General features: G+C 47.9%; 1 protein-coding gene across 1 annotated transcript; it reads right to left on the bottom strand.

Annotated features, from left to right (window-relative positions):
- Nucleotides 1-335: 335 nt before the first annotated feature.
- On the bottom strand, nucleotides 336-15,544 carry LOC134040900 (ectonucleotide pyrophosphatase/phosphodiesterase family member 2-like). Its single transcript, XM_062487065.1, has 25 exons — nucleotides 15,135-15,544; nucleotides 13,907-14,006; nucleotides 13,155-13,313; nucleotides 12,823-12,948; nucleotides 12,636-12,696; nucleotides 12,261-12,358; nucleotides 12,047-12,126; nucleotides 11,342-11,461; nucleotides 10,859-10,914; nucleotides 9,904-9,969; nucleotides 8,724-8,796; nucleotides 8,532-8,640; nucleotides 8,184-8,309; nucleotides 7,966-7,997; nucleotides 7,755-7,882; nucleotides 7,584-7,668; nucleotides 7,368-7,455; nucleotides 7,067-7,242; nucleotides 6,558-6,618; nucleotides 6,072-6,211; nucleotides 5,061-5,199; nucleotides 4,536-4,613; nucleotides 3,446-3,578; nucleotides 2,053-2,206; nucleotides 336-644 (listed from the first exon to the last, which is right to left on the bottom strand). Exons 1-25 carry the CDS (start codon nucleotides 15,150-15,152, stop codon nucleotides 474-476), a joined length of 2,577 nt encoding a protein of 858 aa, XP_062343049.1. The 5' UTR covers nucleotides 15,153-15,544; the 3' UTR covers nucleotides 336-473.
- Between the last annotated feature and the right edge of the window lie 1,141 nt (nucleotides 15,545-16,685).

The following is a 16,685-nucleotide window of genomic DNA, read 5'->3' as shown; positions in this document are numbered from 1 at the left end:
TGACAAATTGTATAAAAATATACACCTAAGGATCAGAGATGTACTAGGGAAGGATGGGGGGATGGAGAGAAAAGGGCAGAGAGACAGGCACCGAGATCGAGGCAGAGAGAGAGGCAGAGAGGGAGAGGCAGAGAGAGAGAGGCAGAGAGAGAGAGAGGCAGAGAGAGAAAGGCAGAGAGAGACAGGCACCGAGTTCGAGGCAGAAAGAGAGGCAGAGAGGGAGAGGCAGAGAGAGAGAGAAGCAGAGAGAGAGAGGCAGAGAGAGAGAGGCAGAGAGAGAGAGGCAGAGAGAGACAGGCACCGAGTTCGAGGCAGAGAGACAGAGGCAGAGAGACAGAGGCAGAGAGAGAGAGGCAGAGAGGGAGAGGCAGAGAGGGAGAGGGATGAACAGAGATGGAGAACCATATCGAGCCAGCTACAAACAGGAAGAAAGGCACCGTGGGACAGGAGGGTGAAACAGGAGCGCGCACGTGTTAGTCGTCCGCCTCGAAGGTGCGCAGGTATGTCTTGAGGGAGAGGGTGTGGGGCAGGGTGAGGTTGGTGACCCTGTAGAGGTCCAGGCCTGTCAGGATCTCCACGTCCCGGACGCGGGCCGTGTGGAGGTGAAGCAGCTCCTCCACCCACTGGGACTCCTCCTCAGCGCTCTGGGGAACACACCCACACGGAGACACACACACACACAGACACACAGACACAGAGACACACATATACACACACATAGATAGATAGATATACACACAGAGGCACACACAAACACATGAAGTGAAATAAGGAGACACACACACACCACACAGAGACACACACACACACACACACACAGACAAAGACACACACACGGGCAGACGAAGACACAAATACACGCACACACACAAACAAACACAGGACATGGTGAACAAACAGTATATGCATCAACACATTCATGCCAGTTCTGTAATGTTGATATTTAGCTCTGCGGAAATGTGTCATACCACAGAAACTCTATGCTGCTTTGTAAATAACATGACATTTGAGAAAATTCCTTTATGGTGTATGTTAAACAAAGGCCTTGATTGTCTTCATAAATCTCTTTGTTTCACAAGTTCGTCTAAGCAACCATGGAGGTCATTATATATTATTTGACAAGAGAGTCAAGTTTTGACTTAAAAAAAAAGGCTAGCAACTGTAGTGAGAACAGATCAACACCTGCATGAAGTGTAAATGGTCCTGAGCCCATGTGAAACACAGTCCTTATTAAGTAATGTTTCCATTGTCCCTATTCGTAACACCTCAATGTTACAGGGTGTATAGCTCTGTGGAGTGTTGAAACTGTAAATGCTTGCAGATGAGCGAAATGGAGTTTGATGGCGGGCAGTGGGTCCAGCGGGGGGGTGACAGTAACATGAGTCAGCTGGTTGATGAGGTGGTGGGGGCAGGGGGTCGTGACTGTAAACATGGGTTGTTACCGGTCTGTTGTAAACGGTCATGGTCAGATAACAGTTATAGTTATTACACATAATGGTCTATACAGACAGGCAGAGAGGCAGAGAGGCAGGCAGGCAGGCAGACAGGCAGGCAGGCAGGCTGAGAGACAGACAGACAGAGAGACAGGCAGGGAGACTACCTGGAGTATTTCAACTGGTTAGCCACTAGAAGCACATGTGGTTCATTAGGGTGGTACCAGGGAACGGGGCTGGAAAGTGTCTGACTCGCAGAGGGGAACAAACAGATCCTCACACTCAGCCTGACAGCTCCCCCATGTTGACAACCGCTGATACTGCAGCTAATTACAACCGCCTCAATCTCCTTCTGTCTTGCGAAGTGTAGGTGGGTGGGGGCGCACGAGGAGTGTGTACGCCCGCGTGTTCACCACATGTAGAATGTGTCTGTGTTCACACATACGTGTGTGTGTGTGTGCTTATATTTGAGTTTGCCTGTATTGGTGTTAGCGTTTTTTTCGTACATTTTCTGTACGTTGACTCGTGTGGGTGTGCATACGTATGTGTGTGTGTGTATATGAGAAGGCGTATGTGTTGACGCGTACGTGTCGGTGATGTGGGTGTGCGTGTCCCTCACGTTGCAGCTCTCAGAGTTGTCGGGCCGGTGGGGCAGCAGGAAGGAGAAGGCGCTGAGAGGGCCCTCGCACTCGTCCGCCGTCTGGTTGAGCTCCTGGCAGCCCGTCACCACCATGAAGTAGTGGGTCGGAACCGGCACCGAGGCCCCTGCAGACCTGGAGGGAGGGAGTGAGGAGGAGGAAGGGAGGGAGGGGAGAGGGAGAAGGGAGGGAGGGGAGAGGGGGAAGGGAGGGAGGGGAGAGGAGGAAGGGAGGGAGTGAGGAGGAGGAAGGGAGGGAGGGGAGAGGGGGAAGGGAGGGAGGGGAGAGGAGGAAGGGAGGGAGTGAGGAGGAGGAAGGGAGGGAGGGGAGAGGGAGAAGGGAGGGAGGGGAGAGGGGGAAGGGAGGGAGGGGAGAGGGGGAAGGGAGGGAGGGGAGAGGGAGAAGGGAGGGAGTGAGGAGGAGGAAGGGAGGGGAGACGGAGAAGGGAGGGAGTGAGGAGGAGGAAGGGAGCAAGGGGAGAGGGAGAAGGGAGGGAGTGAGGAGGAGGAAGGGAGGGAGGGAGGGGAGAGGGAGAAGGGAGGAGGAGGCCGAGGGAAGGGAGCGGGTAGAGAAGGGGGATGCGGGGTGGTGAGTGGTGGTGTAGGTGTGTGTGTTTGTGTGGGTGGGTTGTAAACATACAGTTACACAGTCAAGGCTATAGTACACTCAACCGATTTCCGAGTCCTCTCTCTCTCACTTCACTTTTGCGTCCTCTTTCCCTTTGCTCTTTATCTCTCTTTGCACTCACACACACTCAGGCAAGTAGACACACATACACACGCAGATACACACACACACAGGTACAAATATGGGTAGAGGAAGATGACCTGGTCAGCCCTGAGCAAACAGATACCAGAACAGGAGAAGGCAAATCGGGGAGTACAACGGTACTTAGGAATGGTTTGCTGGACCCCATGTTAGTTTCCTCAAGGATCACAATGACTCTTGCTGAGAGCCTTGCTGCTCTTGTTGGTTAGTGGTAACTGATTTAAATTGTTGAAATATTTTTTACTGTTGCTTGCTTTTCCACAGGTACACTTGCACTTATAGCGATGCATGTTGTTTAATTGTAACTTGTTTAACTACATGCTCTTATGGTTCTTCCCTTTGGGCACTTACTTTGGTTGTTCACAATGTGTGCTTCATGTTTTGGCTACCCGCAATGTTTTTGGGGCTATCTTGTTGTTATCAGTGACCTATGCACTTTGTAAAGCTCTCTCTTGGAAGTCGCTTTGGATAAAAGCGTCTGCTAAATGAATAAATGTAAATGTAAATCCACATTGCAACAGCAATCAGTAATGAAACTAAATACATCTGAAGTCAAATACATCTGTTCTATCAAAAATCCACCTAGACGTAACCTTTGAATCTTACTCTTTGATCTTGGCGGTGGTGTCGCGGAGGCCGTCGTAGTTGTGGTCGAAGATGGGCCCGGTGACAACGTTGATGCCGTTGGTCTCGTCAGCGTAGCGCCTGAGCAGCACCCCCTGCAAGTAGCTCCACACCTCTGCAGACCGGGGGAGGAGAAGGGGTGAGGGAGGAAGGGAGGAGGACGGGGTGAGGAGGAGGGGTGAGAGGAGGGGAAGGAAGGGGGAGGGGGTGAGGGTGGCAGAGGATGAGGGACGGGGTGAGTAGGAAGGGGTGAGGAGGAGGGGAAGGAGGAGGGGGGTGAGAGTGGGAGAGGGTGAGGAATGGGGGGTGAGAATGGGTGAGGGTGAGAGAGTGGGTACGGAGAAGGGGGAATAAGGGCAAGGGGGTGAGTTGGGGGGAGATATTTCTCCCACACTACTACAGACTACTACCCAGAACTGTCTGTCGCATCCGACAAACAAGAACAAACACTGGCTCCTCTGGTTGAGACTGAGGCTCGCTTTGTGTGAGTGTGTGTGTGTTGTGAGTGTCTATGTGGGTGTGCGTGCGTGCATGTATACTGTGTGTGTGTGTATTTGTGTGCACGGAAGCACGTGTGTGTGTGTCTGTGTCGTCCCTGATAAGCTGGGCGTCTGTGTCGTCCCAGAAGGACAATGGTGTCAGCCTGTCTCCTCTCAGACCTGAGGTCACCACACAAGCCTCTCAGAGCTCACACACGTGTGTGTGTCTGTGTATAAGAGTCTGTTTGTGTGTGAGTGTGTGTGGGGTGGGGGGGGGGGTCTATGAGTGTGTGTGTGTGTGTGTGTGTGTGTGTGTGTGTGTGTCTGTGCATTAGAGTCTCTGTGCATGTAGGAGTCCTTGTGTGTGTGTGTGTGTGTGTGTATATGAGTCTGTGTGTGTGTGTATGTCCCAGTATCAGAGAGACAAGCCACCAACAGTAAAGGACCAATAAAGATACCCTGCAGACCCCCTGACAGTTGAATAGAGGCCTCACTTTTAAAGGCAACATGCTTAGAAATGAGTGAGATAACCTGCTTTTAAAGGGCCTTGTACACAGCTGGAGACAGTGTTGGTGAGCCAAAACAGGACTCACTCTTAAAGGCAGGGTACATGGGGACTGTGTTGGTGATGAGCGAGGCGTCATATCTGGATTCTGGAGATGTGGCCAGCTCTGTCGACAAATAACAAAAGTCAGGCATTCATCCTTCCAGATAAACAGCAGCTGATGTTCTGTCACAGTGAGATAATTCAAGGCTTTTCGCAGTTTGACTGTTGCCTTTTCCCCCTACTAGACATGGGAGGTGTGTTGTGACGTCTGAAAAGCCCTGTGATTGCCCCGGAAGGTTGATGAGAGATGAGCATGAATTTGTAGAGGACAAAAAGCTGTTCTCACTGTCTTGTAAAACATGGGAACTATTAGGACATGTCATTACTCCTTCAATGTGTCCTATGCACATTTCTTAATCCTTCCATGTCTTTCATAACTTTTTATCGAAGTTACGCCTTCAATAGCTCAACTTCATAAACCCTACTGAAGCCAGGAATACCTTATGGATTCATGAGCAGCGTTAATGAAGGCTGCTTAAACGCTTTAGAACAGGACATGACGGTGACGCACCTGGGGGGTAGAGGAAGCCCTGGGTGAGCCCCGTGTCCAGGCTGGACGAGCTGCTGCAGGCCAGGCTGTGCTCCTGAGGCACCCGCGTGTCCGCCCTCACACACCCGCTCCCGGCCTCCGCCACGGAGGTCACGCCCTCCTGGGAGAGAGAACTCCTATTCATACGCATACACAGGCCTGTGCCATACGTGTTACCTGTGACGTGGGGGCCCCCCGGAGGCGCCGTTGGAAAACAGGGCGAATGCGGACGCTTCAGCTGTCGTTGCAGCTGTATGCGACGCTGTGTGCTGTACAGAGCCGTAAAACGTCAGCAGTGAGGTCACATGGTTCTGCAGGGATAACTAGACGCCAGTGTCTCTGAGTAACACTGCTGGAGCTCTCCTAACAGACATGCTGACGGCACACACACACACCGCACATAAACTTTCACCTGTAGGGATATGGGTATCCTGTCTATCTGAAGGATATATTTCAGGGTAGGGTACCTGTCTGCTTGGTAAGGATGTAGAAGGTAAATATGGTACCTGCCTGGACAAAGTAAAGGATGTAGGACGCGGATATGGTACGTATCAGGGGCAAGGTGAAGGAGTGGTATCTGCTCCTCAGGTGAGGAGTAGTGTGTCTTGTAGTGATATAGGGTGAGTATGTGGTCCTAGTCCTGAGCATAGATCTGGATATAGTAGGGGGATGTGGTACCTGTTTGTCTGGAAGTAATATAGGATGAATAATATGAGTGACCTGATATTGGAGGTGATATAGGAGGGGGATGCGGTACTGTACCAGCCAGGGCAGGGTGAAGGAGGTAGGAGGTGATATAGGAGGGGGATGCGGTACTGTACCAGCCAGGGCAGGGTGAAGGAGGTAGGAGGTGATATAGGAGGGGGATGCGGTACTGTACCGGTCTGGGCAGGGTGAAGGAGGTAGGAGGGGATATAGGAGGGGGATGCGGTACTGTACCGGTCTGGGCAGGGTGAAGGAGGTAGGAGGTGATCCAGGAGAGGGATGTGGTACCTGTCGGGGCAGGGTGAAGGAGGTCCAGAGCGGCATGGCCAGCTCCAGGCTGTAGGCGCTGATGAAGTCTACGTGGTGCAGCAGACTATAGCGGCTCTCAAACAGCACGGCAGGACGGCCGTAGGGCAGGTGGGTGGTGTCTGCAACAGAGGACAGTTATACATCTGCTACATTGGACTAATTTAGCGGATGCCAAATACTACATACTTGACATACTAATAGTGCCTTAAGTGCAGTAGATAGAGGATTCAGAACACACAGTACAGTAGATAATCAAGAACCTGAAGTTCTAACTGTATTTTGGTGGTCAAAGACAAGGAGCGGTCTGCATTTCTACCTGTATTGGTTTGTTTGTCCAGCCGTTCATTCCTTCATCTACTCATTACTTACTCATTACTTAAAGAATTTCAACTCATCCATTCATTCAGCACTGTGATTCAAGCCCAAACGTCCGGAATTGAGCGGTTCAGGAGTAGAGGAACGTACTGTAGGAGTAGACACCATCTGGGTCTGGGCTGAACGGCTGACTGCTCTCCTCCACCTGGTTCTGAAATACCACAAAGGTGCAACTAAACCAACAAGTCTACCATACCTAGTATAAAACAGTATACAGTATAAAACACCTACTGTTTATACACAGCATATATATTTACAGTGCATGTACTAGTGAGTCAGGTGGCTGAGCGGTGAGGGAATCGGGCTAGTAATCCGAAGGTTGCCAGTTCGATTCCTGGTCAACTGCCAACTGACGTTGTGTCCTTGGGCAAGGCACTTCACCCTACTTGCCTCGGGGGAATGTCCCTGTACTTACTGTAAGTCGCTCTGGATAAGAGCGTCTGCTAAATGAATAAATGTAAATGTACTATCAGTCTAGAATGTTCTGGGATAGGGCTGTGATGAAACCCCTCGGTTGCGTGAGCAGGTTTTGTCTGATGAGACCCGCTTAAACATCAGCTTAAACTGTTTTCTATCCCCCGCGTGACCCCTCCACTGACCTCGTCATCACAGCTGCATCCTAGGGTGTAGGTGGCCGGGGAGGCTGGGTCGGCGAGGAGGGGTAATGGGGTGGAGACCTCCTCAGGCATGGCGGGGGTGTAAGGAGGGGACCTCAACATGTCATTCAGACTGCCATGGGTTCCGTTGTTAGGGGCAGGGCTTAACCCCAGGAGATCTGAGGGGAAAGCAGGGTACACAGAGACGTGCGAAGTCGATTCAGAACATCTCCGGAGAATCGTGTTGGAATGGAGCACGTTTGGAATGCAGGTGCCTGAAAGGGACTGATCCAGGTCTGCTTACCACACATGACGTTGTACAACTCGATGTTTTCAAACGCAGGCACTTGCTTCCGGAACTTAAAGGTTGGCCCATGGCCCAAAAAGATAGTCTATTGTTTTGAGAGTACAAAATAAACAGATCCTGGTATGAGGACATGCAGGAGCGAGAGCAGAACAGAACCAGTGAGCTGATGAAGAGAGACCATGACGAGGACCAACAGGGATTCAGCAGGTTTACCTTCATGCTGGTGATCTTGTTGTCAAAACCGTGATCGCCAAAGAAACCACATCTCCCTGGGGGCTTTCGGTTTTCTGGCATTTTCCTGCAAGGCAAAAAGAAGTTACGTGATGTGACAGGCAGTCAAAATAAGTTGACGTTCCTTTGTAATGTTGTTATTGTTGAGTCTACCTGGCGATGTGCCACTTCCTCTCCATGAGCAGGTGGACGTCCTCTATCCTGCGGTTGTTGGCGTAGTGAAGCCTCTTAGGAAGGTGCTGCTTCAGGTACGGCTTGAAGTGCTGACTCGGCATCTTACACTACAACACACAAGGTCAAGGGTCGTACAGATATATTTTCTTTGTGGGAAATTATTTTTTTCTTTTCTTATTTGTGTACTTACTGTGAGATTGGCAACTACTACTTTGGGGTCATCTGAAAATTAAAATTGTGAAACAAAAGTTTAGCTCTGGAGATCACTTTAATTTCTCTTTCTTTTTCATTTAATTCTCCTGTCGTTGATACAAAGCAGACTAGACTAACCTACAGATACACCCAAACATCCAACCACACATACACACACACACACACTCACAAACACATACCCAACCACACACTTACAGGTAGTAGACTTGGGGTCGCGGGGCCTGACTCTGCCCAGAGACCCTGGGATCAGCTGGATTTCGTCTATGTTGAGAGGGTAGGAGCTCAGGAACTCCATCTTGTCACAGTGGGCCTCCTCCATACCTGGTTCAGGGGGGCACACAGAGGGGCATCAAAGGTGCGTCTCATCTTGATGATGTCATCAAGTGCTTCCGGTGAAGTGTTTTGAACTAAACACTAACACTAGGCTAAACAAACCCCAAGGACAGCTACACAGGGGGGGCACGGCAGGCGTGTGTGTATGTCTCATGTTGATGACATCATCAAGTTGTTATGGTCCCTGTGCGATCCCTGTGTTTGACCTACCGTGGTCTCCCACGATGATGATGTTGACGCAGCGATGAAGATCCATCTGTTTCAGGCCGTTCATCAGCTGCCCAATGATGTTGTCTATCTCCCTCAAGGGGTTGTCCAGCTGCACAACGACAACAGCCAATCACGTGTGGTCAGTATGTAAACACCGTGAAGCTCTTTCCACCCAATCAGAGAGATGCTCACCTCGCTGCTTAAAGGACCCAGCCTGTGTCCAAACGTGTCTGGCTGCTCTGAGTGGACTGCATAGACATACGGTCTGGAAATAGCACGCACACACACACACACACACGCAAGTAATTAACTATAATTAACTTATTCCACTGACGCAACTGACTTTGGAATAAAAATAATGCCGATGGTATGCATCACTGATGCAGATGTAGGCAGATGAGGTAGTATACTGTACACACATTAGGATATACAATGGCTTCTGAAAGTATTCAGACCTTTTCACTTTCAGCACATTTTATTGTATTGAAGATTTAATAAACACTACACTCAAGTAGTATAATTGTGTAATAATGACAAAGTGACATGTTTTTTTTTCCTGCAAATGTATTAAAAACCTCAAACTGATATCTCAAATTTAAGTATTCAGACCCTTGCATCAGTACTTTGTAGAAGCCCTTTTGGCAGCAGTAAGAGCTGTGGCTCTTGTCTCTACAAGCTTTGCACATCTGGACAGATCATCCTCTTCTTCCTGGCAGATCAGATTCCCAAGGTCCATCAGATCACATGGGAAGCTGTGAATGGCCATCTTCATGTCTCTCCACAGATGTTCTGCTGGGTTTGAGTCTGGGCTTTGGCAGGGCCACTCAGGGACAGACAGAGACTTGTCTTGCGGCCACTCCAGCGTTGTCTTGGCTGTATGATTCGGGTCATCATCTTGCTGAAAGGGGAACAGTCGCCCTGATCGTTGCCTCACCACAATTCTATTGTGGAGGTCTAGAGAGTTCCTTGGACTTCATGGATTTGTTCTTGTCCTGACAAGCAGTCTAAATTGTGGGACCTACAGGTGTGTGCTTTTGTAAACATTGTCCAATCAATTCAATTTGCCACAGGTGGACTCTGATCAAGTTCTAGACACATCTCAAAGGTAAGTTAAGCTAATAGGATGCACCTGAGCACAATTTGGAGTACCACAGCAAAGAATCTGAACACTTATAGAAAATCTGAGATGTACGTTTCTGAATAAAAAACAAACATGTTAAGGGTTAGTCATGGTGGGTGATTGAGTGTAGGTTAATGGGCAAAATAGCTCAACACAATAACTGTGCTAAAAGTGAAGGGATCAAAATACTTTCTGAAGCCACTCTATAAGTAGAATGTATTATACACAACATTAAATGTACCATGGCCCTACCTCTCGTCGTCAGGGAGACTAAGCCACCTCAATATGGTCAGTATTCTCCTCTCCAGGGGGATCACCCTGGGGGGTAACACACATACAAACAAAGACATGTCAGCACCCTATTGGACAACTGGAACTTTCTCAAAACCATGATATTGACCTTAAGAAAACTACAAATGATAATCAAAAGATTATTTGACTTGATCTTTCACTGCTGGACGATGCATATTTTAATGTACCCCCCTTTGTTTCCTTATTGTGCGATGAATGTGAGATGAAATGTCTAGGGTCAAAAGTGCCACAAACCAACAAGGCACTTCTAATAGGCCAGCTTCCTCTTATCCTTTCATGCGAGTTGGTAAAGCTTGTTAGCTGAGCCATGCTGAAGTTTTGGGTAACATGCAAGGAAGGGATTATTTCATGAAAGCTAATTGATTGAGCTCATAAGCACTGCCAGGTTGAGGTTTTGACAAGCATGCAAAAAGGGGAGAATGTCATCAATGTTCTTATGCAAATTAGCATAGCTTGCTAACACAGCCAGGCAGTGGGGTTCTAAAGGCGTGAAAAGAGGCATGAATATCGTCTATGTAATTATGATAATTAGCGTAGGCACAGCCAGGCTGGCGTGCTAGCAGGGGTGAATGGCGTCTGTGTCTGCTGGTTAGTGACTGGGGGGTATTGTTGTTGTTCGTCAGGATGTGACTGAGAACCTGACCCCCCCCCCCCCCCCTTCGTCCCTCGTGTTTGTTAGCTCACCAGATATGCAGTCACAAATTCTTCCAGATTTTCACTAACCCCTTGTTTGATTGAGACGTACTTACAGTATACTGTGTATCTACTTTTTACTTGTTAATCCAATATCTGGCCTAAAAGTTGATCTCCAAAGTCTTTCAACCATCCAACCAACCAGAACCATGTTTGGTTTCTAGATGCAGGATTAAAAGAGAAAAGTAATTGTGTAACTCACCACGGCCAGAAGAAGGTGCCAGCTTTCACTCCTTGTTTCTCTGCGGTGATCCAAATCTGGAGAAAATGTCAAAAAAAAGAATTCAACAAAATACCTTCCCCAAAAAAATCCTAGTAGTATTTTCTTCCTCTCTGATACACCGTAGTAGTAGTACATGACAGCAGACATGAGTCAATTCATATTTGCAAATATGCTAAATACTAGGGAGTGTGCTTGAATTATCCCAACTAGTACAACAAAACCATTAGAACATTCACTAAGGAGTCAACTAAGACAGATTAATGACTAATGTCATTAAAATCATACTGTTGAATAGTTGTATAGTATTATTACCATAGATAGTATTGTGATAAATAGTTTATCACAAGTATTTAGAGCTAGGTGCTATAAATTGCTAATAAATTGATAGTATTGTGACTGTAGCTTGTATCTTTATAGACAGTATTGTTACAGATAGTTCTAGATATTTAAAGCTATACTTACAGGCTGGCCCCCCCACCAACGATGGTTCAGTTTCTCTCTGCCCCTCAGGTTGAAGTTGGCGTCAAAGACCGGGTCATGCATGGTGTTACCCACAATGCCGTGGGACTCTGGATATAGACCCTGATGTAAAGTGTGACAGATCAGCTCACAGGTGGACACTGACATATAGTCTATTATATGGTAATTCCAATGTTATTACAGTTTAAATATAACCTAATGTAATAATGTTTAATTCAACTTAGAGATGGAACTGAAAAAAGAATCCCTTTTATAAATAGACACATTTCCATCTAATAATGTACATTGTAGGTGTTCCCTTTACTGGATAGTGAGTAATTGGAGTCAGGTGGCTGAGTGGTGAGGGAATCGGGCTAGTAATCCGAAGGTTGCCAGCTCGATTCCCGGTCATGCTAACTGACGTTGTGTCCTTGGGCAAGGCACTTCACCCTACTTGCCTCGGGGAGATGTCCCTGTACTTACTGTAAGTCGCTCTGGATAAGAGCGTCTGCTAAATGACTAAATGTAAATGTAATTGCACTATACCTGGATCTTGTGCTGTTCCTTGACTAACCAACAAAATCAGATCCTTGACTTTCTACTGTACTTTCCATATGAATTAGTATGTCTCTTTGGATAAAAGCATCTGTTAATCTGCTTAATGAAGAACATGTCAAATGCAATAAGCCTTTAGTTTAGGGTACTTACTGTGGCTAGGGTGTAAAGGTTTGGGAAGGTTTTAGACGGGTACACAGGTCGTATGTAGGGGGCGTGGGTACCACATGTTCCTGTGAGAAAAGGTCAGGTCAGACATGTCAACCGTGTGTGTGTGTCTGTGTGTGTGTGTGTGTGTGTGCAAGTATACATGTGTTTGTGTTTGTACTTGAGTGTGTTTGTGTGTGTGTGTGTGAGCATATCGTACTGAGCTTCTCCATGTTGGGAATGACTGTTTTCCCCTTCTTCATGTAGGACGCCCTGAAACCGTCCAATGACAGCATGATGAGAGGGGGCCGGATGAACCTGGAGGCAGATGACCACCACACGCGCGCGTTCAACACACGCGCGCGTTCAACACACGCCACGCACCACACATACCACAAGAGAGAGACAGACGAGGAAAAACTCAGGTGCAGAAATACAAACCTTACCATGTGTCTGTCCAGCTAATTCTAACTAAATGAAACCCAATAATATGCTTAGTGTAATACAACCAGCATAGCAGTATGCATTGCAGTAAGGGACAAGATATGTGTATATAGGCTATATATATATATGTGTGTGTGTGTTCCAGACTCACCCTGCAGGGCATTTTGGGCTTGTGATTTCCACACAGTCTCCAGCCAGCCATGTAGCTTCTCCTAAAGAGCAAGATGGTTTTAAAAAAACAAACAGAATCTGACAGTTGATGACCACACTTTCATCAACAGCAACACCAACCGCCCCAGCACCACCAACATCAACAACCCCAGTACACCATCCGCTACCTTGGCAGAGAGACTTGTAGTTGGAGCAGCAGTCTCCTCTCTCCAGGCAGTCCTCGGAGCAGTGGCAAGCGTGGTCATCGTTCCTGGTCTCCCCACAGCGGCTCTCGCTGCACTCAAACCCCCCCGCTAGACCGACACACGCACACACAAGGGTAAAAACCGTGTTTAAATTTAGGGAAATATGGGAGGGGGGGTCCTAGGACACCCCTAAGAGTTAGTGAACCCCCCATACAAGTTGGAGAACCCTCATGAGAAGGAAACCGTGAACATGATGGGTGCCATGCTGTTGGTCTCTGAACACTCCAGCAGATTTAGATTTAGTTTCCCTTGACCTGTTTTCAGGCAGTGCTCATCGAAGTCGGTGCAGCAGCTGCAGTACGTCTTGCACAAGTTGTCACATCTGCATCCGGGAGGCTCAGCTTCGTCCAGCTCGAAGCACCGCCCCTTACAGGAGCCCGCCGAACTCACCCACGGGAAGTCTGAGATGGGAACTGGGACCAGAACAACCACAACAAAAACACCATCAGCTAGCGAACTAGCTAGTCAACGAACAAGCGAACAAGCTCAGAATTTTTTTATTTCTATTTTGTCATAAACATGAATGAACAATGACATTATTACATTTGACAATTTATTAAAACCACTACATTCTGAAATACACGGTCCAATGTCCAAATCCCGCCGTGAAATTGTCGCAGAGGCGAGCCTCGAGAAGCGTCGCAAAGTCATCACAAAGGGAGACTTAAGGTGAGATGGGTCAAATGGGAACTATTGCAGTAGTTCACCAGTGAAGTTAAGGGAGGTGGGGGGGGGGGGGCGTAGTGAGGGAGGAGAGGGTGAGGAAGGGGTACAATATGGGTGATAGGGGGATGAGGCAGAGGTGGGGGGGTAGTTGAGGAGGTGAGGATGTGGAGGGGGTGCAATTACAGTGATGGGGGGATGAGAAAGAAATGGGGGGGAAGTGGTGAGGAGATGGTGAGGATGGGTTGAGTTAAGCGTGATGAGGGGATGAGGGAGAGGTGGGGGTGGGTAGCAGGGGAAGGGAGGGTGAAAAGGGTGGGAGGGTGGAGGGGTGGGGGGTTACGTTTTGGGGGTGATTCTCCTCCTTCCCCGGGCCGGCTGGCCTGGAAGACGTACGCCCATCGTCCTCTGGGACACTGCAGGAGCACCATGGCAACCACGACCTGAGAAGGACAGGAACATGACAGGAACGTGACACTCGCACTGCAGCCGGCTCAACTCGCTGTCCTCAATGTGGTTCCATTTGATTTGATTTGATTAAGTACAATTTACTTTGAACTCAAGTGAGTTCACCTCTGCTCAAGTCGAGTCATCTCAGATCAAGTCTCTGCTCAATAAGTTGAGCAGTCAAGGGCCGGGTTTCCCAGATTCGTTAAGAAGCTCTTAACGCTAAGAGCTTCTTAGGAGTGTTCTAAGAGCGTTCTAGAGCGTTCTTAGAACGCTCCTAAGAAGCTCTTAGCGTTAAGAGCTTCTTAACGAATCTGGGAAACCCGGCCAAGGTCAGTCAAGTCAAGTCAAGGACAGTCAGCTCAGCTCAGATCAAGTTTCTCCTCTCACTCAGGTGGCCAAGAGCACATTGTCGTGCTGTGAGAGCCTTTTTGATCTAATACTGCTGGTCCAAGAGCAGATACTACTAATAGACCAAACCACGCCAACAGCAATGCAAATTGAACTCACTTACATTTCTTTCAAATGCACTTGGTCCATGACAACACTACAGGAGGAATATTCATACAACTAGTGAAAAGGCCAGTTATTTGAATAATAGCCTAATTTTCTCATCTGACTCGCAACTCAACCAAACTCAAAAAGGCTATTTCCGTTGGCAAATAGCCTATTCTGTCTCCATCGATGAATAGTGAAACAGTTTAGATTGGTTGTAGGAAACAGTTGATTGTCATCTGTAAAGATTTCTGTGACATTGCTAAAAAGCGCTATACAAATCAAATATGTTTTTAAGACCGCAGAAAACTGTCATCCTATGAATTACCAGCACGTCAATTTACTGATGCAAGCCATGTGTGCATAATATCAGAAATTAGTATTAGGCCTAAATTTTGCCTATTTAAATGTTTTGATTACGAGTTGTCCAAATTACATAATTGCAGTACACTTGTAAATATTTGAATATCTGTCGACTGGATTCAAAGTGCAGTCTTTTCTGACACGGGTCGATACATCTTTTCTGCAAGGCAGATATGTCCCCAAGTCAAAAAACACAAATCAAAACCACATACAAAACATCCTGTCACCTAAAAACAAAATACAAAAAACACGTCATCTCACCGTACCAAATGTATGTGTACCATCTTTCATGTAGAGTGTAATTTGTCCAAAACGTTTGGCCAACGTCCACTTCGGCCCGGACGGTTGCGAATCGATCAAAAGGGCGCAGGGGTTGAGCGGCTCGCTACTTCGTTGTTTGCCTTGCTCAGCTCTCCTCGCGCTGCCGGCCAATGCGGATGAAGTAATGGTGACAGCTGGGCTCTGGTACAACTGGGCTACTGGCAGATGTTCCGTACAGCATAGTCCGACTCAGCACTTAACCGCGGGCTCAGTCTCGACTCCTACGCACAACAGAGACCTTCTGCTCAATGCGGGAGGGAGAGAGAGTGGGAGAGAAAGAGGTAGAGAGAACGACTGAGGTGGAGAGGGAGTGAGATATAGAGAAAAGAGAGAGGGAGAAGGAGAGAGAGGTTTTGAGAGGGCCTCCAAGAGGGTAACAACGTGCTGGGATTTTATGCAACTCTCTCTCTCAGTGGTGACAACAGTAATATTACACAGCCAAGTCGGAGGAAAACATGGAGGGAGGACGAGGGCAGAACTGGCTCTGGATCACTCAGACCTCTGGCTCTACTCCCTGACCTTCTGACCCCTGCACATGACCCCTGCAATGACTTGGCTTTGAATTTGAGTTTGTGTCCAATTCAGGAATAAAGACACCCTTTGTAAATATGTTGAGAAAAAGCAAACCTGACTTTCCCCGTGGGAAGTATGCAGCCCTCCATTAGAACACACTGCACCTTTCTGTGTCTGTGTGCAGTCCACTGCACACCACAGCAAAGATTCTACAAAAGCATCTTGAGAACTAGTCAACTCCTTTAGATCTTACAGGGAATGAGAAGAAGTGAATGGCTGGTTTTGAAATGTGAAATTGTATTCATTTAGTTGACACTTGTATCCAAAGTGACATACAAAATAGTACATTCAGAAAGTACAGCAAAAAATCAAGGATCAGAAGTGCACAGTATCAGTATTTAGAGTCAAGGAACACATTGCATTTACCAAGGATTGTGCAATAGCACCACATGGTTATTGGTCACTGAGCCTGGTACATACAGACAGTTCCTTGACTCTGATCATTGATATACTCTTACGACGATACACTTCTGATCCGTGATTTTCACCTGTGTTTTTCGAAATGCGTCGTTGGATCAAAACGTCTGCCAAATGAATATGTGTAAATGTTTAGTCCCGGTGCAATGCTTAGAGTGTACGGGTGTGCCTGTGCTGCGTGTTTGCTGAGAGCATGTCACAATTGGACGGTTACTCAACGCCAGTGCTGAACACCCGGAGTGTGTTGGGACAAAAACAACCAACGACAAACCTTCTCCATGTCAACCCTGACTCAGCCGGCTCACTGACGAGATCCAACCCAGGACGGCATGCGTCAGGTAATTAGACCAAGAAATCAGCTTGGTAAACTGACACTATATGGCCAGTGCTTCGTTCTGGATTACACCGCTGCGATCGATCAACAACACCCTGCCAAGTCTGACCTCCCCCAACCCCACCCCCGCCCAGCCCAGACATCCTTGTGAAACTTGTCAGGAGCTCAGTTG

The sequence above is a fragment of the Osmerus eperlanus genome, chromosome 20 (genome assembly GCF_963692335.1).
Source record: "Osmerus eperlanus chromosome 20, fOsmEpe2.1, whole genome shotgun sequence".
Taxonomy (NCBI): domain Eukaryota; kingdom Metazoa; phylum Chordata; class Actinopteri; order Osmeriformes; family Osmeridae; genus Osmerus; species Osmerus eperlanus.
The sequence above is the reverse complement of the archived record's forward strand: the minus strand, read 5'-3'. Positions and strand labels throughout refer to the sequence as shown.